This window comes from Phascolarctos cinereus, unplaced genomic scaffold (assembly GCF_003287225.1).
Source record: "Phascolarctos cinereus isolate Bilbo 61053 unplaced genomic scaffold, phaCin_HiC Scaffold_1;HRSCAF=81, whole genome shotgun sequence".
NCBI lineage: Eukaryota > Metazoa > Chordata > Mammalia > Diprotodontia > Phascolarctidae > Phascolarctos > Phascolarctos cinereus.
The window spans coordinates 69,258,711-69,282,754 of record NW_027555514.1 but is presented as its reverse complement, the minus strand read 5'-3'; the positions used below and the strand labels follow the sequence as shown (position 1 = coordinate 69,282,754).

The 24,044-nt window shown below is 39.3% G+C and overlaps 2 protein-coding genes across 8 annotated transcripts in view; one reads left to right on the top strand and one right to left on the bottom strand.

Moving 5' to 3' along the window:
- KIF5B (kinesin family member 5B) overlaps positions 1 to 6,082 on the top strand; it is a 70,221-nt gene extending 64,139 nt beyond the window's left edge. For both annotated transcript variants that reach the window (XM_020990469.2, XM_020990467.2), the window contains exons 25-26: positions 501 to 633; positions 3,517 to 6,082. In XM_020990469.2, the coding sequence (XP_020846128.1) occupies positions 501 to 633; positions 3,517 to 3,523 (140 nt within the window). In that variant the 3' untranslated portion in view covers positions 3,524 to 6,082. The remainder of the gene's footprint in view (positions 1 to 500; positions 634 to 3,516) is intronic.
- LOC110211258 (uncharacterized) overlaps positions 970 to 24,044 on the bottom strand; it is a 66,840-nt gene continuing 43,765 nt past the window's right edge. For 4 of the 6 annotated variants that reach the window (XR_013485817.1, XM_078152191.1, XM_078152173.1 and 1 more), the window contains 2 exons: positions 10,716 to 10,790; positions 6,074 to 6,477 (listed from right to left, as the gene is read on the bottom strand). Coding sequence is in view for 2 of the 6 variants with exons in the window: in XM_078152181.1 (XP_078008307.1) it covers positions 10,759 to 10,790 (32 nt within the window). In the remaining 4 variants the exon portion in view is untranslated. Of the gene's footprint in view, positions 2,395 to 6,073; positions 6,478 to 10,715; positions 10,791 to 24,044 lie in introns of those variants that run through there. The other 2 variants (XM_078152177.1, XM_078152184.1) reach the window with 1 other exon arrangement.

The following is a 24,044-nucleotide window of genomic DNA, read 5'->3' as shown; positions in this document are numbered from 1 at the left end:
GTTCATTGAAGCAAAAGCCGAAGAGACTTTGAGTGCAAGCCCAGGAAACCCAGAGGCCTCAGCAGGACCCCACAGAGGAGCTGTGGCATATTTTGTTGGCACAATAATGTGTCTGTGTCTGTTTGTCACAAAAACAAAGAGGGGGAGAAGTGAGTTGATGTTACTTCAGTACTTCAAGGAACTATAGTTTCATCTGTGTGGGCTTAAATATTGAAGTTGATCCTGTCGATTTTGAGGTAGTATTAACCTATTTTTAAATCTAAAATAGTGTGTAGGTAGATGTGAAGAGCTTATCTGATTCTTGTTTTAATTCAGGGCACTTTTTTGACATAGTAGTAGAACTCCAATATTTTTTAGCCTGAACTCATAAAGACACAAAGATCACCTAAGAAAAGGATATGTTGTGATATATACTGAGGGAGGGAAAAAATCATACTGATTTAATTGCTTGAAAAATTGTGATAAATGGTGTTCAAAAGTCATTCTTTACTTTTATTTAGCTAAGCCCATTCGTCCTGGACAGCATCCGGCTGCTTCTCCAACTCATCCAAGTGCAATTCGTGGGGGAGGCGCGTTTACTCAGAATAGCCAACCTGTGGCAGTTCGTGGTGGTGGAGGCAGACAAGACAAAGTGTAAGTATTTGTACTTGCAAATTTTCTGATTTTTTTTTTTGTTTATACTATGCCCATTGGAGATCAAAGAAGAGTAGAAAAATTTAATTGAGATACTTGATTTTGAAATGTTTTAAATAGCTTTTTAAAGACTTAATAGAATCAAGATTGATAAATGAATTCTAATTTTTATTAGAGGTATATATGTGCTATAGAAATTATTTTTTTAAAACATTTTTAATAGCTATAATTTTGACTTAGACCTGGCCAGGTAATCAATAATTAGATGTTAATTTAATGATTGACATAATGTGAATGACATATGATAATAATGGACATAATTTAGTCATTGACATTAAAAAAAAGGGCAGCAGAAAACATTTCATGATGACCAGTTATTTATGATATAAAAATACATAGTCTGTTATTGAAGGCCATAGATGCTCCCCTCCTGGACCCAGCTAGAAGTGATTTCTGTTTCTCACAGAACTCTGCCTGAAGACCTCTCTTAGACAGCTACCATCATCTTACTTTTCTGACAGTTGTTTGTCTGCAGTTTTAGACTCCTTTACTATTTTAAGTGGTCCTTGAAGGGAAGGCTGTCTCCTCTAATCTTTTCTTCAAAACCCACTCCCCATTTTGACTTTTCCCTTTCCCACACATTGAGCCATTTGTCAAGTTGTATCAGTTCCACCTCCATAATCTCTCAGATGGTCCTCTTTTATTTCCACTCCCTCTCACTTCACAGAAGCTGTTATTATCACATCTGAATATTTGCAGTAACCTCGGTTCTGTTCCTCTTTCCCTCAAACCATCCTTCAATATTGATGATAGAACTGATCTGTACATGGGGAAAATTAGCTGTCTCTCCTCTTTTCAAAGCCCTTCGATGGTTTCCTATTGCCTGCCCAATCAAGTTCAAACTCCTTAGCCTAGCCTTCAAAGCCTTTTCCATCATGGGAGATGCCCTACCTTTCCAGCCTCATCTTACACTATTTCATTATCTGTGTGTTTCATTCCCCCAAACTGAACTACTTATCATCTCCCATATATGTCTCATACTGTCCTGTATCCAGGCCTTTTTTCATAAATCACACCCTTCCCTCTGTTGCTCTTCTTCTTGGACCTTACATAGGATATAATTTGCAGTTTCCATGCCTGTGCATCATTTTGCATTATAATTTATGCATTTGTTGTAGCCCATTATTAGGTTGTAAAGTCCATGGGGGCAGCAATTACATTTTATTTTTATCTGCCACCAGAACCTGGTGCTGTGCTGTGTGCATAGTAATCGCTTAATAATTGTATGATTTACAGTAGGAAACAGAACCAGATGGTATAGAGGTTCATCATTTTAGAAAAATCAGTTAAAGAATTTTGAGTTGGACTGGATTTTTGAAATCATTTGGTCTCTTTTACAAATGAAGAAACTGAAGCCCAGAGATGTTAATTAACTTGCCCAGAGTTGCACAGTTTTAGATATTCAGTTAGTTGGCAGAGCCAGTATCAGTACTTGTCTCCTGACTTGCCCCCCCAGTATTTTCTTCTCTATAATACCTTCATAATATTTTTTAAAAAATATATCATCAAATGTATCATGAATGCCTCAAATATGTGTGATTTCACTTGAATGACTCCCATCATTACCAGTCATAATCCCTCCAGTAAATGGATAGGTCAGTTGCTCCGGTCAGAAAAATTCAACAAGCCTTTGGTAGTCAGCCTTCACTGGACAAGCTCTGTGTTCTGTCCAGATGCCCCACAAAGGAGGCATCGCTTGACCTGGGTAGAAGGAAGAATTTGAATTTCAAACGGTTCTAATGTTTGTTTGCCAATACTTATTGGTCCCAATTATATACCAGTTTGGATGAGCTGCATGTTAATTTAGATTGTTTCTGCTTCCTGTTTGGGTTGGGCTTTAGAAAGCCTTGGAGGTACTTGCGCTAAAAACAGCCAGTCAGTTTTTGATGATGAACCTTACAGTGGCTATCACGTATCAACTGAACCACTCCTTCTTGAGAACACGGAAGAAGGACAATATTGTGCTTAAGTTAACTTGAATTTTTTGAACTTTAAGTGCTGTGTAATAGCAGTTCTGCCACATGAGGGAGATAGAGCCCTCTCTATACTTTAGCTATATTGGCCACATTTGAAACTCTTTTAAAATACTGGGTTCATTTTATTGTTTGTTCTGTATAGTGGAGACACCTACCCAGCCCCACTCTATCCTCCTGTCCTAAAGAATGGCTAGAAAGAAACAGTGTGAAAGTTTTTGTAGAGTAAACTGAGATCATTTTATCTGAAAAATTCTGGTGTGACTGGAACAGTTCAGACTGATTTCTTCTACTAGAAAAACAATCCAAAATCCCACTGGCAATCATCATCGTTATTACTGATTCTCTTACTGCTAAGCTATCTGTGAGTTAATTTTAACACTTCTCCCTGGATGAGGAACCCTATCGCACCTGAGAGAATGGTGGATAACAGTCTCCCTCTTTCCACTTTTGTGAGGATCTCTTTCCGCCCTCTTTTTCTCTTCATCCCATTTTCTTCTTTTGCTGTTTTTGCAGTCTATTGTCTCTACCTTTTCATTTCTCCTCTGCTGTACTTGCCAGCACACTCGAAACTATTGTCTATTCTTTCCAGTGGTTCTGAAGACTTAAAAATTAGTTAGCTTTTATTAGCTTATTTGTTTCCCTGATGTTCAAATGGTGGTAAGTAAAAGAAGTCTTTTTTAAAAGTTTGGTAAGGTGGTTATTGATACATCTTTAGAAAGTATTAGATTATTCATAAATTTTAATCTAGCTGTTTTGAAATTGTATTGTCCCACTTCATAATTACAACAGAAAATCTTTTATTTGTAAATTGAAATACTGATTTTTCTTTGCTTTTTTTCTCTTTCAGCTGTTGAAGATGATGTGTTACCAAGCAGAGAGAGCCTCATTCCATGACTATAATCTCTCCCCTGCAGGGATTATAGAATTATAACTTTTTTAAATGTAGAAATTATACCTGGCCTGTACAGCTATTTCCCACCCAACTCATCTTGCAAATTCTGCTGATCCTCAACAAAACTAGAGTGCAATTTTGGCGTCTTGGAAAATTGACATGTAATTTCAGAGCGTAGCCCTGTTCATGACACGATTTGTCTTTCATGTCTTAAATTTAGTCTGCACTGTGCCAAGTTGAATGTACTCTACAGGTTTAAAGAAGGTTTTAGTTAACACCTTCCTTCTTTTGTGTGTGTTTTCTTGTTTTAGGGAACATGGAACAAGGTTGGAGTTTAGATGTGATATTGTTTTACCACTTGTAGCACTCACTGTGTGTCCCACGGTGTGTATCAGGGCAGCGCTTAAAGACTCCTGGAAATGACATCAGGGCTAACATTTCTTTGTATGATTTCTGAAGTGTGCTTCTGAACATCATTTGGACACTGAAATCTTGAAACTGCATAACTAGACATTTCAGTTTCAACCAGGCTGCTTAACTGTTAATCTGATGAAATGCCTGTTGCCAGGTTATTTTTAGTTAAATACTATATATTAACAAGTAAACCTAAGTTTACACAAGAGAGTTGGTTTGGCAAAGGAACATTTTATGTATTGTTCCTGATTCTATACACAATATAGTTTGATGAGGTGAAAATATCCTGCTTCATTCCGGTTAGCCTACTGTCTAGCACAAAAATCTGACAGTTAATTTATCATCTCTAACATAGGAAAAGGAACTAGAAGGGTCTAGAACTAAATTTAATTTCTTATTCTCACATTATCAGTACTACATCAATGATCTAAATTTAGCCTTTGGAAATTGAGGAAACGTGAAGTAGCTTAAACAGCTAGATAATTAAGTAAAACACACTGATGCACATAAAATAGGAATTAGTTCATTTTGGTCACCCATCCTTGAGGTATGTTTTAAGATTGTTCTACACTGAGTTGTACACTATAATTTATTTCTGGTTTAGTCTAGAAATATTGGGATGTTTACTCCAAACCTTTTATATTAAATGAATCTTTTCTTTTTTGCCTTGTTTGCAAGAGTCACTAGTATATTCATGAAATAAAATGGTTTCCTTTGTTGGCTTTAGTCCGTGATTTTGTAATTAGATCTAGAGTTTTTACCTATTGCTCCCAATTCTTCCTCAGAGGATTGAAATGAATCAACAATTTCATTTAAAAGTAATATCAGTGATATGGAAAGAGATCTCAAACCTTTGCTTCTTCTAGGGCTTTTAGCAGGATTTAGGGAAAAGTTAGGGTTTGGGAGCTATTCATCAGATAATATAGGAACCCTGAAGTTCTTTATTAGGATGTTGGTGGCAAAATAACTTTTTAGCAAAGTTTTATATACAAATATTTGTATTATGAAATTTGGAGCCATTGTCAGAAGTTTTCAGACCCTAATTGGCTTATTTTTCTATTTCCTTAACTACTGTAATTTCCAGTTTTTGTAAAAATCTTGATTTAAAGGGTGAATTTATTTATTTATTTTTTTTATTAACAGCCAGAAGTCCTTGCTGTTGCGGTCTGTAGCCCTAAAGCCATTATGTTGCTTTTAGGACTGATCAAAAAAGAAGCGCTCCAAAATTCAAGATGAAATCTTTGTGTGTAGCAAGATAGGCAATTTTGCTAAAGAAGAAAATCCTGCAACATTTGTGATGAAGACAAGAGTTTTCTAAATGAAAACACCTTTGTCTTGCCTGCCTAATGGGTGCATATCTTAGTTAGATATTTGTATTTCACTTCTGACTGAAAACTGGTTTTCTCGGAAATATACATCAATGAAGCAGATTTTTTTTTCTCTTTTGTCTGTCTATGGTAGTTTCATTCCTGTAAGTAAAGTATCACGGGTCTCGGTGCTGAGCATTGCTGTGTAACAGTGCAATTGTAACTAGCATGTAGCTCAAAAACATACATTACCTTTTTATATCTTAATAATTTTTTAATTTCTAATTTTAAACCTTTTGCAGAGTTTACCAGGAATTACATCTAAATTTTTTAAAAGGAACTGCTCTTTGGTTCTGCTTCGGTAGGTCAATGGAACAGAACATTTATTTACTCTTTGTAAATGAACATTTTCAGTCTCTACTAGGACCCTGACGCAATGCTATTTCAATTTGCAGTATCCCTTTTTTGGAGTGGATTTTATTTTTATGTTCCTCTGAATTGTCTTGTTAAATGGTTTAGAAGAAAAACTCAGTGAAATAAAAGAATAATATTTATTCATGGTGATCAATTAAATTATTTGCATAATTTAAGATTACTGACTCACTACTGTGTGTAACTCTAAATTTGACATGAGATGACATGAGTGAATCTACCTGTGGAATACGTTGGCTTAATTTCAGTGCGTGAAGAAGATACATTCAAAGATAATTGGTTTGGGGAAGACGCCATATAGTTTTAATTTAACCTGCATGCTGTAAATGTATTTGTGTTTAAATAAAGAGAGACAAAAAAACCTGAAATGTAGTGACTTTATTAAAACTTTGAAATCAAGTATTCTTGTTCTGTTTTAGTAAGACCAAATTCCTTTTCTTTTGGCATGATGGCAGATTGTTCATTAATATCTTTACATTCATTTTCTAAAAATTTATTGTAGCCTTTGTGGGTAGCAGATGTTAAATATCCCTAGTCCCAGGAGTTAGAAGCTTGAAATGGATTATGCCATCAATTTTTCCTGTTCACTTCAGTACACTTTCCATTGTAAAGTTTCATTTGGGCTTAACTGACTTTATTGAATTTCAAGTTTGAATGTGGCCTGAAATTTTATTTTTGAGATCATTAGTGGACATACAAATCCGACAGGAAACCCAAATTTTAAAAGAGGAACTTGGTTTCTTCTGAATTATCTTGTCTTTACCTAGAAAAATAAATAGTGACAAGAAGGATAAATGTGCTTTTTGCGCATTGTAGGTACTCAGTGTCAAAAACCATATGGAGTCTAGGTTATGGCTTTCCCTAAATCAGCAATCAAAAGCATCCAAGTGGTCGCATCTTGCACTGCTACCCATTTCAAAGGCAATTATAAAGGTAAGTATGTGCATTTAGGGAAGTGTTGAATAAAAAGATGTGTGAATTTGCATATTGATAAGTAGAATTGGGAGATTGTTACAGGATTTCTACAGCTCATAACAACTTTTTCCAAAAGTTTCATGGAAAAAACAACCTAAACAGCTTGCTTATCAAAGCATTTAGTAAACTCTTAATGTGCTTTATAAATGATAAATGTGAGTTGTTATTATGACACCCTTTAATGATAGCCCAAGGTGACAACTAATTCAAACATTACATGGAATACAAGGAGAGAAACTATAGGGAGAAAAAGTACTCCAGCAAAAATTTAGAAATTGCTGTCAAATAAGAGTAGAAGGATGAGGGGAATTAATAGGCTTATGCCTCCAAACTGCCCAGAACTCCAACTTCACAGTAATAGTATGGCCCATTGACCAGGACAGCAAGGAGGTCTTAACCTTCTTTATCTCATGGACCTCTTTTTGGAATAATGTTTTTAAATGCATAAAATAGGATTACAAAGGAAACCAATCATGCTGAAATAAGAGTTACAGAAATATTTTAAACAAGATCATAGACCAGGCGTGAAGAACCTGTTTTAGAAAATCTTCATGAGCCATGGAAAATGTGACCCATCAGACTGTTTAGTGCATGAAGAGTCGGTCTTCCAGTTTGAGAATGGGAGCCCCAAAAAATCCCTTTTAAGCTTTTATTCTAGAAGTAGCATTTGAAGTGAGGGGCTTGCTGACTCTAAGACTGGTACTTTGAGGCAGCTAAGTAGCAAAGTGGGTAGAGCTGCAGACCTGGATGCAGGAAGTCTTCAAATCCTGCCTCTGGCAATTATTAGCTGTGTGACCCTGGGCAAGTCTCTTAACCTTTGTGCCTCAGTTTCCTCATCTGTAAAATGAGGATAGCACCTTCCTCACAGGATTGTCCTGAGGTTCAAGTGAGGTAACATTGAGTGCTTAGCATAGTGCTTGGCACATACTACCATATAAATGTTAGCTGCCATTATAGAAAATTCCACAGAATCCCTGGGAATAAACACCTAAGCACCCAACCTCCCCCCACAGTCCAACTAAAATTGGATAAAAATAGGTAGTCATGAAAGTGTTAAATCTAGGTTATTTTTTTAAATGTTTAATTATATTTTTCGATTTTATGTTGCTCTTTGTTGAATCTATGATACAACATGACTAGAGGGCTCAGACAAGGAAGAATTAAGAATTATGAAATGATAAGGTGGTAAAGGTCAACTAGTCTCTCTTCCCTCAGCTATTAATTATACCTTATATAGTGTATTTAAAAACTCACATTTATGTGAAGTACTTTTATATAGTATTTCTCTGCTTGTATCTAGAGTGACACTGGAAGCTTTCAAGTTTTCAGTTTCAATAAAACGATTAGCTGGTCCCTTTCGTACATTGTGTTGCAATCAAAGTGCAGTACTTGTAATTTCATCCTACCATCCTACCACCTCCTTGCACTTGTGCTTTTGTCTCCCATGCCAAAAATACATGAGTTCTTCATCTTTGCTTATTAAAATAGTCTTTTTATTCAAAGCTTTGCTTTGTTCCGGCACCTCTAAACCTTCCCAGATTTCTCCCACTTGTAAGTGTTGTATCCCTCAAATTTTACTAGAATATTTTCAGCTTCCTTTTACTGTATCACACTTCACTTTGCATTTATTGTACTTATTTCTGTTAAGTTTTGTGCATACTCTTAACTTTTTTTCACCATTAGATGCCCCCAACACTTAACATAGTGCCTAGCACATAGTTGAATGGAATTTACCCAACATTGTAAGAGGCAGTTCATTATGTAAGGAGGAACATACTCAGAAATTAATATGTTGCCGAAACAAAAGATATCAAATTTTTTTAAAGAATTCACTCCATTTCAAGTTAGTTTATATGGCTTTTCATCATTTTTTGTTCAATTTCAAATTGCCTGGGTTTTAAGTTTAAAAATCTTCCTAGATTAAATAATGAAATGGATCCATGAGCTCATCAATATACTCCCTTTAAGGATGCAGGTCACAGATCATATATGTGTCATCCCATTTTAACTCTTGTCGGTATTCTCTCGTAAGTTGTCCATAAAGGATACATCCAACCCACTGCAAGGACATCTTTATTCTGTAGGTACTTGGTGACCTTCAATTGTTGGCCTTTTTTCCCCTAGCTCCCATTATATGAGGACATTTTGTAGTAATGTATTTCCTAGATATCTTTTACACCACTTCTGACATGTAGTCACTGGTCAGTACTGTGCTCTAGCTATGCTATGCTCTAGCCCATCTTTAGCCAATATATTTCTTCCAATTGCTCTTCAAATCATTCACAATTGCAGTTCTTAGGAGATTGTAGTCAGGTACTCTTGGTCAAGTATTGGTTGGACTGGATGGGATTCTGAGTACTAAAACTGAAAGGCTGAAAGATGCCATTTTTTTTAAGCCATTGCTTCAATATTGGCATGTAATGGTAAGAGCACAAGGCTAGAAAAAAGAAAAACTCTGCCTGGTATCTTTGGGGAAGTCATTCAGCCCCATTAGGTGGACTTGGGTTATCTAATCTCTGCTTTCATTCATAGCCATACAGCCTCACCAGAATGTTGATAAGTCATTCCCAAATACTGGATGTTTCATTAAGTCCTTAATACTTAAAAATATTAAGTTTTGTTTTTGGTCAAGATCTATGATTTCATTGGTATAGAGAGCTCTGGTTATCTTCCCTTAACTAATGCAAGTTTAATTCTTAGAGAAATGCTTGGCACACTGAGTAGTTAAAATGACTTGCTTAGGGTCACACGACCAATTACGTGTCAGAGGCAGGTCTTCCCAGCTCCATAGCTATTTCTTCATCTACTATGCTATACTGCTTCCAAAAATTCTAAGCATTCATATCTAATATTGAGGATTTTTGAGTCTCAGTAGAAATGATACTGAAATGATGGAACTGGAAAGGACCTAAGAGAATATAAAACAACCCCTTTCCCCTCATTTTACAGATTACAAAACTAGGCCTACCTAGAAAGGTCAAGTGACTTGTCTAAAGTCACTTGGTAATTAGTGGCAGTCAGGTTTCCTGTCTAGCCCAGGTTTTGTTTTTTGTTTTTTTAGTACATAGCATCAAAGCCTTGGCTTACAGAAAGGGGCATTTCATCCTTTTAGTTTCAGGACAATTCAGAATAACAGTAACTCAAAGACCATCTAATCCAACCCATACTTGACCAAGAATCCCCTCAATAAGATTCCCAACAAATAGTAGTCCAAGCATGATTTGCTCATTGTCTTGACTCCAGGGCCTCAGCAAACTTCTATTTCTATTTTTCTGTACCGTATCTTTTCACATACTTGAAAACAGCTCCCATGGGGTATTGTTTCTCAAGGCCTTTCAATGTCCTTATTTTCCTCTGGAATCTAACTTATCACTGTACTTCCTAAAATGTGGCACTAGGATTGAAAATAGACGTGAGCCAGCCAGAGAAAGATATAAGACAAATATCACCTCCCATATTCTGGTCATTATGCCTCTCTTAGTAGAACCTAAGATCACTGTAAGCTCTTTTGCCTGCTGTTTCACATGAATGATTCGCTTTTCACTAAAACCCCCAGATTTCACTGAAAACAAGCTGCTGTCTAACCAAACCTCCCATGTGCTATACTTAGGAAGTTGTTAAAAAAGAAAAAATCCAAGTGTAGGATTCGGCCTGACTTGTTGGTATCTTTTGGATCAGAATAATGTCGTCCAACAGGTTAGCTCTCCCAGATGTGTGTCATCTACAAGTTTGGTTGTCATTCCATCTATGTTTTGATTTGAATTGTTCATAAAAAAAAAAAAAGTAGGAGCATAGGGCCAAAGGCAAATCCCTGGGGACAGTCAACTTGAAACCTTCCTCCAAGCCCAGGAATTAATGACAAATCTTTGGGCCTGGTCATTCAACCAGGAAGAGTTCTTTAATTAACAAGTTTGAGAGAAGGAGGTAGTCAAGGCTTATGGAAGTTATGGAGGGAGGTCCTTGCTGGGAAGGAGGAGTGGATTTTTCTCCATCTCAGCCAGAGTATCTAGCAGCAGATTTACTCACCTAGGAGATTGGCCATCCAAAATCGACAAGTCATTTGAGAGTTTCAGGTCCAGTCAAGCAAGCAGAGAGACATGACTAGAGAGAGATGAAGAAGGAAGGAATTTCAAGAAATGTGACTCATGGCAGCAGAGAAAAGAAAATGACAAATTGAGCTACAGATAGTGCTTGCCAAGGAGAGAAAGGATTTTGATGCCCTTCGGAAGTACCATAATTGCTGTGTGACTTGGCATACGTGTTCCCCATAGGCTTACCTCACTACAATAGCACATTAAATGTATTCCCACTCTTCTCACTGATCCTGCATTTGTGAGAATGTATATCAGGTTTCTAGGTGAAGCATCTTGTAGTCTGCTCCATTCAGGCCGTTATTTTCCCTCTTCCCCCCCTTCCCTTCAATACACTGGACACCGTCTCTGGGACTCTCAGCCTGATACATGAGTGTTTGACTCATCTCTCCCAGGCCTAGACCTCCATGCCACTTCCCTGCCACTGGGCATTCCCTGGCTACAACTCCAGCACACAAACGCTTACTTTTCAGCTCCCTCTTATGTGTTATCTTCCCCTAATAGAAGTGTTGAGAGTAGGCATTGTTTTGCTTGCTTATATTTGCATCTCCAGTACTTAATACAGTCCCTGGCTTATTGTAAATGTTTAATAAATGCTTTATCTATCTACTGTTCTTTCTATGCCATCTTAGTAAATACCTTTGCTTAGAGCTAATTGTGTCTAATGGCTGATTGTTAATGGGAAATGCACTGGTGAGGGCTCATGAGCACTAGTGAGTGAGTGTCGATCTCCAGGATTATCCCAAGAACCCAAGAGTAGTTGCCCCAACCCTGCAAACCTACAAGTTCAAGTGCAACACCTACAACATTTGGGAGGCTCATATGTTGATATCAGAAAAATCAGCATTTTTTTTTCTTTTGTTTCAGACTGAAATTGGACGATCTGTTTTTTTGGTGTGTTTTCTTGCAAGTCAGAGCAATTTCTTTTCAATAATATGTGCTTAGTTGAATTATTAAGTACCAATGTCTGCTGTATTATAGTACATATTGTGGATTTTGCATCCCCAGAATGTTGATGCCTAGGAGTTCACATTGAACACACTGCCTCAGCTTTCATCTGTAGGTTTGCCCCCTCGAGTCAGGGTGTGTGTGTATGATCTTCCCTTTGACCTTTACTGACAGTGTCTGTGGATCTGCTTTAGCATCCTGCTCCCCGAACTTTGGGGAAAGCCTCAGAAGCATCTCTGCGACATTCTTCTGCCCTCCACCTTCTTACAGGTCAGGATTCCCTTCTGCCTCGTCAGAATATTTTTCATCTTGATTTTCACTGTCAATGAGTCAATACTCCGTCAAGTACAGTCCTATAAGAATGCAAACAATCAACCCAGGCCAAAGATAATAGCTCACTCTTCCAAAGGGAGTTAGGTATGTTTAATGACATTTAGTCACTTTATTCGCATTTCATTTGATGCTGAGATGCTAACATGACCAACATGGAATGTTTAGTTTCCTCTGCATGTGCACTTAGAAACCATAGCAACCATTCTAAAATGATTTAAGCAATTCATTTTACTCCTACTTAGGGTCATGAGCTGTTTAAAAGGGCTAAGAAAGGAGTGTAACACACAAGCAGGGCAATACCAAATGAATGTCCATTGTCCCTTGGGAGATAGAGAAGATACTATCAGAATGAACTGCAGAAAACACCCACATCAACCTCTAGGGTACATTAGCTTCCCATTAAATGGTGAATTATGCATACTGCTTTCTTCGAAGTAACTTGGAATTTTGCATCCCCCCCTTCCACATGTTGCTTCAAAAATGCATTTTTATTTTATACAGATGTGGGCGAATTAGACTGAACAAAAGACATATGTTTCAAGGCCAAGGAGATGAATCTGGAACTCCAAAGGCTACTTTTGCTTCCAGCTGTCGCAGTGACAAATGGAAACATGGTTCATAAGGAGAACCCTCTCCCGTCCTTCACTAACTTCTGTCACATTAAGAAACGTGACATGAGTCACAATGGCCCACCAATTTTGACCTGCCTAAAATTTCTTAGCTTAACTCTTAGTATATTTTACATAGTAGCTATCTTTTCTTTGGACGTTTACAGATTTGTTCTGTGCTAGTGCAGAGTGGAATCAGGTTATGGAACGTTTGATCTCTGAAATATTTCTTCAGTGTTCTTATTTTACATTTTATATTTTGAATTTTGGCCAATTTCCCCCCTTTCTTCTCTAATAATTTTTTAACAATGTACTCTAGTAATGACTTAATGTAGAAGGAAACGGAGAGTGTGTATGGAGGGGAGATAGGCCATCTTGTTAATAGAAATAAAAATAAAATTAAAGCTAACATTTACATAGCACCTACTGTGTGCCAGGTATGCTAAGAGCTTTACAATTATTATCTCATGTGATCCCTCATAACAACCCTGGGAGGAAGATGCTGTTATTATCCCCAGTTTGCAGATGATGAGGAAACAGGTAAGCAGAGGTTAAGTGACTTGCCCAGAGTCACCCAGCTAGAAAGTGTCTGAGGCAGGATTTGAACTCAAGTCTTCCTGACTCCAGGCCCAGTGCTCCAACTATTATACCAACTAGACAAGTAAAACATGATTTTTTCATATTCCGTATATTCCAAGAATTTTTTTTTCAGTTACGACAGATATGTGTGCGTATGCATTCACCTAAACCTGTATTTCAGAGAACCCTTTTTTCAATTAGCAAAGCCTGAATTCTAGAGTATATAGATGGCAACTTATTATCCTCTTTGTCACTGAATCATGTGATTTCTGAGTTGGAAGGACCTTTCATGATCAACTAGTCTAGTTCTTAACCTTGCTTGTGCCAAGGGCCCTTCTGGCAGCCTGGTGAAGCCTGGAGACCTCTCCTCAGAATCATGTTTTGTTGCCTACATTCATAATTGAGGAAATGCTAAATTTTAATTAGAAGCTAGTGAAAATAATGAGGTGATTTTCTTCCCCATCCAAGTTTACTGACCTCTTGAAATCTAGCCACAGACCTCTTGGGTGTCTCCTACTGGATAGCACAGTTTGGGCATCCCTGCCCGCACTGCTCATTCCTAATGAGGCAATTTATAAAATTTCACACGAAGTGTGAAAGCTGTTACATGACCCCACCTCTGGAACTAATCTCCTGTGTCCTCCCCTCCCCTGAGGGCTATGGGAACTGCCTACCAAGATTTCTCCCCATTGGGATCTCCCCCTGCGAATAGGAACAAAGTGTTGTGACCGCTAATCCTGCTCTTTACCCAAACTTCCTTCCCTGCACTACGGAAAGATTGTCAGCTTTGTTCAGTTCGCTTCTCACACGGGCCACCACAGATCTTCTGAAGGGAGGAAAGGGAAGAGGAAGCTCATGGAAACTCATTTGCTTTTGGCCTATATGTGTATTTATTGTTCATCCTTCATTTTGAAGAGCACCAGTGACATCACTGGGTGATTCTTGACTAGTGTGTGAACTATATTTAAGTGATGCACAAAGTTGTCAGCCTCACTCTCTCTTCCAGAGTCATTGAAGTCCAGTAATAAGAACAAAGTCATGATAACTGGCAATGGCCAGGACGCAGTGGATGATCTTGGCATCTTCGATGTCTGACCAAGCTCCGAGGACTCTGTAGTGTCTGCTGCAGCCATCTTCATGGTTATTGGAACAAATTGTTCTCATCCACCACTTCTGCCTGGGGAATACTTGGAGTAGCCATCCGCCTAACTCACTGATGGATTTGAGACACGTCATTACCCTCAACTTGGTTTAGCCATTCTGTTGCAATGGTTTTACTGGGGTGTGACTGATGCGAATGCTACCCCTTCTTAGAGCCACAGATGAACACTGGGTGAAAAGGTGGACACCAAAGGTGAACAAGCAGCCTTGAAAAGGGCTCAGCAGGCCCTCCCACCAGAGGTGCTGGTCCTCCCTGAACACTGAACACACCATTTTATATTTGTATTTATATTTTGCAATCGGAGGAAGATCAGAGGTTGCTTTGGAGTCAATCAAAAAGCATTTACCATGTGACAGGCAGGGTTGGAAGCACTGAGGATGCCAAGACTGGCCAAAAACACAGCCTTTGTTCGCCCTTGGGGAGCTCACATGCCAATGGAAGTGACAATATGCAAATAGCTACATACATACAAGATGTATGCAGTGCAAAGGGAAGATCATCTCGGAGGGAATTAGAAGTAAAACTGTCCCAGGCCCTGGATCAAGCTTATTTACAGTTGAAGAAGTCTAGAAAGCTTGCTCCCAGTACAATTCACGTCAAGTTCTGAATGAAGGAACCACAAAATGTACCTGGCTTCAAATTAGCCTAAAGTGAGCTTAATTTCCCAACAATTACAGCTATTTCAAAATGGACTTTCGCCTCCCTTGGGAGACAGAGTTCCCCATCCCTGAAGAACTTTAAGCACAAACTGGATGACCACTCATTGAGGCATCTTAGCGGAAATTTCTGCTTCTCTGTTTTTTTTGCTGGACCATCCATCTCCTATTTCCTAAACCTGAGTGTCCCCAAGGCTCTGTCCTGAGTTCTCATCTCCTCTTTATATGCCAGTGTGGGGATTTCCAAAATTGTCCAATCTGCAAGAAAAATCACTGAGGCAGAGCTCTGAGACAATGGCACTTTATTTAAGGGTCCATGACCCCCCTCTAATGAAGTAGACATGAGATCTTCCTCATGATCTGAGATGCCCCCTTCCTCCAAGGCTTTAGCATTGCAGTGCTTGATACCCAGACAACATAGGTGGAGCAGACCAGAAACAAAGAGTCTTACTGGTAAGAGACCTTGCCCCATAGGGTCTACACAAAATACAGAATCCTATTGGTTAACAAACTGGCTAGTAAGCAGACATTAACAGACCTATCTCAACTTCTCAGGAGGTCCCACGAAGAGGATGAGCACACCCATGGGCTGGGCTGATAAACAGATATCGAAACACCTACATGGGCTAATGGGCTGGTAGAAAGGCAGGCCACAGGCTGGCAACCATGGTCACTCATTGACCAAGTGCTTATGGTCATCCCCCCATGTTGGGCAATAGAGTGATGACAAAGGACAGAAGGCAACAAAATTAGCTGGGGGGGGGAGGTTTCCATGTAATTGTCACCTCCTTCTTGAGGGGCTTAGTCACCATAGCAAGGAAAAACAAGGATGAAGGTCTCCCAGTTATAATAATCAGAATCCTATGATCAAGCAAGTGAATTTACAATCTGCAGTTCACAATTCTGAGGCCTACTATCAGAACTTATAATCGCTACTCCATGGAATCATATCAAACTGATTAATACTGATTACAATAAAGTAGAGTTCCAATAAAAAAGGGGTCCAATTAGCTATCTATCCCATCAGAGGTTCTTAACCTTTTTATGTCATGGATACTGACAGTCGGGTGAAGTCTCTGGGCCCCCCTTCTCAGAATAAGGTTTTCTAACACATAAAATAAAATAAGTAAGATGACAAAGGAAGCCAATTATATTAAAAATAGGTATGCCATAGATGCCAGTCTAAGTAATTTAATTTAATTTAAATAGTAATTTGATCTATTCATTGAAATTTGGTTCCCATCTTTACTTAGATGACTCCCAGATCTACGTATCAAGCCTTAATGTCTTTCCAGAATTATTTTCACATCATCAAGTGACTGCTTGGTATCCCTACCTATACATCTTGCTGCCACACCCTTAAATTCAACACGTAAAACAAAAATCTTCCCTGCTAAGCCTACCTCTCCTCCAAATTTCCCTATTTCTGTTGAAGACATCAACATCTTCCTTGCCGTCCATATTTTTAATTGGCTCTTCCCTCTCTCACTCCCTCTTCCCCTACATAACTAATCAATTACTAAATTCACTTAATGGTACCTACCTCTTGCATCTGCCTCCCCACCACTTAACAAGGCCACCATATTAGTTCAAGCCTTTACCACCTCTCACTTGGATTATTGCAATCACCTCTTCCCAATTGATATCCCTGTCTCTTTTCTCCTCCCTCCAATCTATCCTCCACATATATGCAAAATTAACCTTCCTAAGGCACAGGTCTGATCACATCATTCCCTGGCTTAAGAATCTTCAGTGACTCCAGATTGCTTAGAGAATAAAACACAAGTTTTCAATCCTGGAATTTGACACCCTGCAAATTCTACCTTTCCAGACTTAGTTCACAATTCTCTCCTTTGCAATCTCTCCATTCCAGCCAAACTGAGTTATTGGCGAGTTCCTAAATTCAACATGCCCCAACCCACCTCTATACATTCACATAAACTCCAGCTCTTAGAATACACTCCTTCACGTTTGCCTTCCCCAGTCCTTGTCTTCATTCAAGGTTCACATCAGGTGGTATCCGTTATGGGAAGCCTTCCCTGAACCATTCAGCTATTAATGTTCTCTCCTTCAGAATTTCCATAGAGCAATTTGAATGCTGCCTTTCCCCTTCTACTCCCTCCCTTTTTACCATGCTGACCTGTGTTGTATCCCCCTACTAGAATGTATGATCCTTGGAGGAAAGGAATGTTTTATCCTTGTCTTTGTAATCCTAATACTTAAGCACAGTGCCCTGAACAAAGTAGGTGCTTAAAGAATTGAATCGAATTAGGGATCCATTTCATGGTTTGTTTCTGTGCTGTGTTACATTTAAGACTATTCTTTCAGTTACTGACTGGAGCCCCTTATCTTGAGAGCTATTTGTAACTTTGTTTGCCTACTTTATGTTGACCCTAAGCCTCAAAAAGGGCAACTAAGTCTTAGGGACACTCCGGGCTGTTGTTTTCCTGGCTATCTACAATTGTTACATTGATGGAGGCTTCATGGAGTCCTTAGTGTTTCTTTTGTCCTCTTTTGTGGTTTCACAAATTCAGATTACTCTAGAACAGTTCCTCGGGTATCCTGCCGAAGCCCATCCTTTGCATGCATCCAGCCCAATAGAATTGATGAACACAGACGGAAGGTTGGCCATCTTCCATCACTGATCAGCTAGAGTCAGGAAGACCAGAGATCAAATTCAGACTCAGAGACTAGTAAGTCTCTAAGCTAGTAAGCTGTGTGACCCTGGGTAAATCACTTAACCTGTTTGCCTCAGTTTCCTTGTCTGTAAAATAGGGATAATAATGGTTTAATGTGAGAATAAAATGAGATAATAATTTTGCCATATAAATGTTAGCCATTATTATTATCAGATATTGCTATTATTATCAGTACCATCAGATTTCTCCTGGAGAAAGCCAGGTTTACCTGAGCACAAGAAGAAGGAAAGAGGGTAAGAGTTGGAAATCTAGGACAAAATGAAGTTAAACAGAGTACAGAGCTAAGAGGGCACAGTCAAAGAGGAGGGGAGAGAAAATAGAGAGGGCTAAGGTTGTGTTGAATAGAAATAAGAGTGAACATAGAGGCAACAGGAGAGCAGGCTTTCTCCTCAGCAAATGATGCCTATAAATCACAAGGAGCAGGGGGTAAGGAGGTAAGAGTTTGCTAGCCATAACACAAGGGAAATTCAACTTGTTCAACTGGTCACTCATTTAATTAGAACTGGGGCCTGGAAGGTCAATAGTGATGGAAGTCACAAAGAGTTGGACACCACTGAAATGACTAAATAACAAGAATAGAAATTCCTTAGAGATAGGAATTGTCTTGGTGTCTTCAGTACCTAACAAAGTACCTTGTACATCATAAGTGCATAATAAATGTACTTGGCATGCTTCATTTACTATCATCTTTCAAAGATGACAATTGGATTCTGCTGACAAAGAAAATAAACATTGACCATCAATTCTATAAAAAGGTAATAATAATAATAATAATAATAAAGTAATACTAATGGTATAAATGATCAAATATTTTTAAAGCATCATATTATTCAATATCTCTAATTCTTTTGAGCTTACATGGAATTAATGAAAGGATACAAAAACCTCTTTGATTTTGTAATTAACTAGATTTCCAAGGGAACCCAAGTCAAGAGAAGAAGGAGTTGCAAGGTATGGTTTGGAGTTTAAGAAAATGGACTCATCTATTCATCTATTTAATGACTATAAGTTCTCTGAGACAGAGAATGAATAAGCCTGATCTTAATTTTTGGTCTTTCCCCTCAGCTTAGAAAAGATTAATGTTTAATGAAAGAAGGAAAGGAGGAAAGGAAGAAAAGGAGGAAAAGTCCCAGCATTGTGGTTCCTTCATTGATTATCACTTTATATTAATCAACCGGACTTAATTAATCTTTAGAAAGGGGTACTAAAGTGCTACCGTAAGTTAACAAGCATTTATTAAATGCCTACTATGTGCCAGGTGCCATGCTAAATGCTGGAACAGTTGGCACAAAGTATCCCCCCAAAAAAAGTCTATGACATATTCTCCAACAAACAAAGAATTTGCAATCTTGGAGTAGGTGACGAAGGGGCACACTCACAACTCCTGTTAGCCCCTTTGCTGAAGTCCTCAAGAGCCCATTGCTATAGTTATGTTGAGTTCTTCAAAGCCACCTTTCCTTAGAGTATCAAGCTCGTCCTCTGCTCCTGGTGCACTGTGTCAGTTGTTCTGGGGACACTGCTAGGGTGCCCAATGGAAAGTCCCAAATCCCCCAGTGCTCTGAAGTTCACAAGATCTTTCTCTGGTGTGGGGGTGGAAAAGGAGAAATAGCTCTACTTTTGTTCCCTCAACCAATCAGTTCACTTTCTGGGGCTTGGCTGACATTGCTGTCTCCTCTAAACTGCTGGATGCTCAAAGGCTGGTTCTGATGGGGTGTGGCCCAAGCCAAGGTCTTTGCCCCTTGCCCCAAAGGGAATCTGGATCCCTTGTCTACAGGCCCCAGCCCCTCATCTGCCTTTGAAAGCCTTAGCCTACCTTTTAATCTCATTCAGATACCTTTCAGTTCCTTCATTATCTATTCCCATTGTCAGTTCAATCTCTTAAACATCCCAATCTCTGGGAATTCTCACCCAGATCCTTTTCCCAGACCCTTTTCCCAGACCTTCCCTGGTCACCTAAAGTATATAAGATCTACCCTGGCCCTCATTCAGGGCTGAGAATCTCAGGCTCAAAAGGCTGAGAACCTCTCATGCCCGCTCGTCTTTACGGGCGTCACCTGGCCCTAAGTGTTTTATCACTAATAAACTTTTCCTCTGGCTGAAGAAGATTTGAGTTGAATTCTTTCAGGCAGGGCCCAGTACTGTGATCTTGGGGTTCCAGCAGCTCCCCAAAACCTCTAGACCTCTTCACTTCCTGAACTGCCCTTCTACTTTATAGTAGACATGAACATAGTAGGACATGAACAAATCTCAGCTGATGCCAACAATCGGTTTGCCCCACATAGTTAAAATGCCTTTGATTGATGGATTTGTTCAATAGACAAGCCTAGACTTTATTCACACCTCCTTGGTACTACTAGTTGCTTGATTCAGTCGGAAGTCCCCACTCTTACAAATGGAAGAAAGGAAAGAGGGAAACAAGCATTCATTAAGTGCCTACTATGTGCCAGGCATTGTACTAAGAACTTTACAAATGTTCTCATTTGATCCTCACAACAACCCTGGGAGTTAGGTGCTATTATTGTCACCCCCATTTTATGGTTGAGGAAACTGAGGCAAACAGAAGTTAAGTGACTTGCCCAAGGTCACACAGCTAGTAAGCATCTGGGGCCAGATTTGATCTCAGGTCTTCTTGAATCTCCAGGCCCAGCACTCTAACCACTGTGCCAGCTAACTGCCTCTAGGGAGGCAGAAAGGAGGGGAAGAAGTGAAGGAAAGGAGGAAGGAAGGGAGAGAGGGAAGGAAGATAGAAGGACAGTTATCATAGTGGTCCAAATACAGGTCACACTCCTCCTTTCCCCTCCCCCCCAAAAAAATCTAGTTTATATGAAACCTTACTGAAGCCTATAATGTTTTGGCAAATGTTTTTCCCTTTCAAAAAGGTGTAATTGTAAGGGTATAGCCTATATGCCTTTGATTTCAAGTTCCACCAATTATATCAAATGTGACCTAAGGCAAAAGAAGAGTTGAGTGTTTTAAAACCTCATGGTAGTTTGAGGAAAGGCTTTTTTTTAATGGATTTTCAAAAAATAGTCCTTTCCTAGAGAGCTACTCTTAGAGAGCCCATTAAGAAAGAAGGCTCTTGAGGACAATGGCAGGTGGTGATTTCTTTTTGCCCTAGAAATGAGCTGAGCCCACATCACACTGAAAAAGTTGGCTCTGTTGTGCTAGCAACACAAGAACTATTTTACAAACAGCATGAAAGGAAGACTTCCCACTGCTTGGGGGGAACATTCAGCCTTCTAAATCGATGCCCCTCCTGCTCCCCTCTCTCCACCAGCATGCACCCCTACAGAGGAGAAACAGACCACCCAGTTTATTTTTTTCAAGACATTGGACTCGTAATTATTAGGAATTCTCTTCCAGTGACTACAAGTTAACAAATTATAGAAAGGAAGGAAAACCTGCCTTCTAGTTCTGTTCTGCCTTCATAGAGAGGCTTAGACTGATTGACATGGTGCCTGGAGTCGGTGAGGCAGAAAGTGCAAGCATTGTTATTCCCATTTTACAGATGAGGAAAATGATAAGAAGCTGGGAGCATAATGTCTTTAGCATGGTTAGAGAGCTGCGAAGTGCCTGAGGCCCAATTAAAATGGAGGCATCATGATTTCTTGGCAGTTACTCAGTCAATGAGCATTTACTAAGTGCTTGCTATGTGCGTGACCATTCGAAGTACTAAGGAGACAAAGAAAGATAAAAACATGGTCCCTGCTAGCAAGGAGCTCAATTTTTAGTGGGAGAGAAAACATGCAAACAATTATTCTCAGAGACAATAAGTGTATGATCAATCAGAGTTCATCTTCAAGGGAAGGCACTAGTACTAAGGGGGAGAGGCTAAGGCTTCTTGCAGAAGGTAGGATTTTGGCAAGCCAGAGAAGCCAGGAGAAAGAGGTGAGGAAAGAGAGTATTCCAGGCACAGAGGACAAAGTGCCCAGAGAAGGAGATGGGAGGGGGATGTTCTATTGTTACTTGGTCTTGGGGTACTTGGAGACAAGCCATTCCCTGGTGGATGGATAGATGGAAGGATGGATGGATGGATGGACGGATGGATGGGAGCATCTATTTTGTTTCCAGTTCTTTGTGACCACAAGGAAAGAACCCACTATGGATATTTTTGGCATTATATATATACATATATATATATATAACATATATTCATTATTTTATATGTGTTATATTGTATCATATCATATCATATCATATCATATCATATCATATCATATATTTGGCAATTTGTTTCTGCACTTAGGTTGGTTTATTTTAAACCCAACTACACAGTACAGGTTATGGGAAAGAAATCTAGAAACTTGTCTTAACAGAAGCTCATTGTAAAAAAGTCTTGGGAATTTTTGATTGAGCACATGTTCCAGTTGACCTATCAATAGGACGGAGGCTGAGAAAAAAGCAAATGCAGTTTTTAGCAATATTAATAATAGATGTGATCCAGAACAAAAGAGGTAATAATTCCACTGTGGCTGGACCCCTCCCAGCTCTGATCAAACCACATCCAGAAAGCTGTGTTGGGCACTGGGTACTGCTTTTTTTGGAAGGATACTGAATGGAACATCAGACTGATGGATTGCTATTACATTATGACTCTGCAGTGAATGGGGAGGGGTGTCAATACTTAGAAGTTTTCATTTTTAGATCACTGGCTTGAATTGAGTTCAGGATCAAAGTTGTTCATGAAGATTGTTGCCTTTCTCAGCAGATCTCCGTGGATTAACATTCCACATCATCAAAAATGTTCACTGATTTGGGTGGAGGGTCAAGAATTAAAAAATTTGAGAAAAGAGAACTACATCATCCACATTTATCTTCTTGAAGAATCTTAAAGGCAAAAGGCCGCTTAAGCGATTTGCTCAATGACTCTGCCAAGTCTTCTGGCCTTTTAAGACATTTTCAACACCACTGACATTTTGCAGATAAAGAAAACTCCCACTGTCTGGCAGATACCTTTCAACAACACTAAATTCATCTTCAAAACATAAGAATATTAACTCAAGGGGGAGGGGATGTTAAAAAGAAGCATATGTTATGACCTCTGTGAAGAAAATAGTCAATTTGCACTGAACCTTCTGTAAAGTGATAGGTGCGCCTTGCCAAAACGTAAAGAAAATCTGATAAATTTAGCAATAAAAACATTTGTTGTAACTACCAGGAGGCATTGTGGGTATTAGCTCAACTTCAGGTACATCTCAGTTAGGACTCTAAGGGCAGCTGCTTGTCAATTTCCCATTGGCTCCTACTCCCCGCCTCAACGTGATATACCACCACCACTCCCTTTGCCCCATGGTTCTATCAGTTTCAGGTTCTATCAGCTAGAAGTGTATGTATCCACCAATAAATTCTCTCAGTTCATGCACCCACCTAGTGGTCATTTTTTTCCTTCCTTTCACAGCTGTCAATCAAATACTCCCTACAACATGATCATTAATAAGCCATTTAATTCTGTTAGATAAAAGGTAATATAAACAGAATTACTTGAGTGTAACATAAATGGTCAATTCTATTCAGTCCCTGTATCAAGTCCCTCTCAAAGGCAGAAAGACCTTTAAGTGCTCTTTCTTCTCTCTGTCTCGGTTTCTGTCAATGTGTATCTCTGTCTGTCCTCGTTCACCTCTAGCTAGGACTAGTTTGGCTCCACAGTGTCCTCCAACTTTGGGGAAACTATAAATAGGAATCAATAATATCTCTTCTGTTCAGTTCTGAGCCCCCATTTTTCTAGGAAAGACTCCATTAATGACAAAAATAGTTTTCTCCTCCTGTGTACCTCACCACTTTATGGCTCCTTCCTCAGTTGCCTTTAAGCAATAAAAAACACATGGCTCAGTGGTAACACTTTACCTTGGTTTGACTTTGAAGACTTAGGAGAATAGGAGTGTAAGTAAACTGTAAAGAAATAGCAGTAAGCTTTGGGGAGAAGAAGAGGAAACATGGAATCACTGTCTTGGATTTGTTCCCCTCCCCCCTCCCAAGTCAGCAAAACAGGGATCTGCCCAGACATGTCTTAGGGCCTTGCAGGCCAGCACTGGAAAACTCATCGAGGCAGCTCTGCTCTATTTCCACGGGGATTGTTTTCTGGCTTTGCTGTCCATCCCAGCCTCTCACTCCCCTGCTCTTGGTCCCTGGTGAGGCTGTTGCCAGGGCCTTCTTTCTACTCTCACATCTGATGCAGATACACTGGTTTCAGTGGAACTTAAGCACCTCCCTCAGAGTCTCCAATTTCAGGTGGCTCCCTGGTGTCCACCCTATACCTTAGGGTGATTCCTCCCCTCTCCC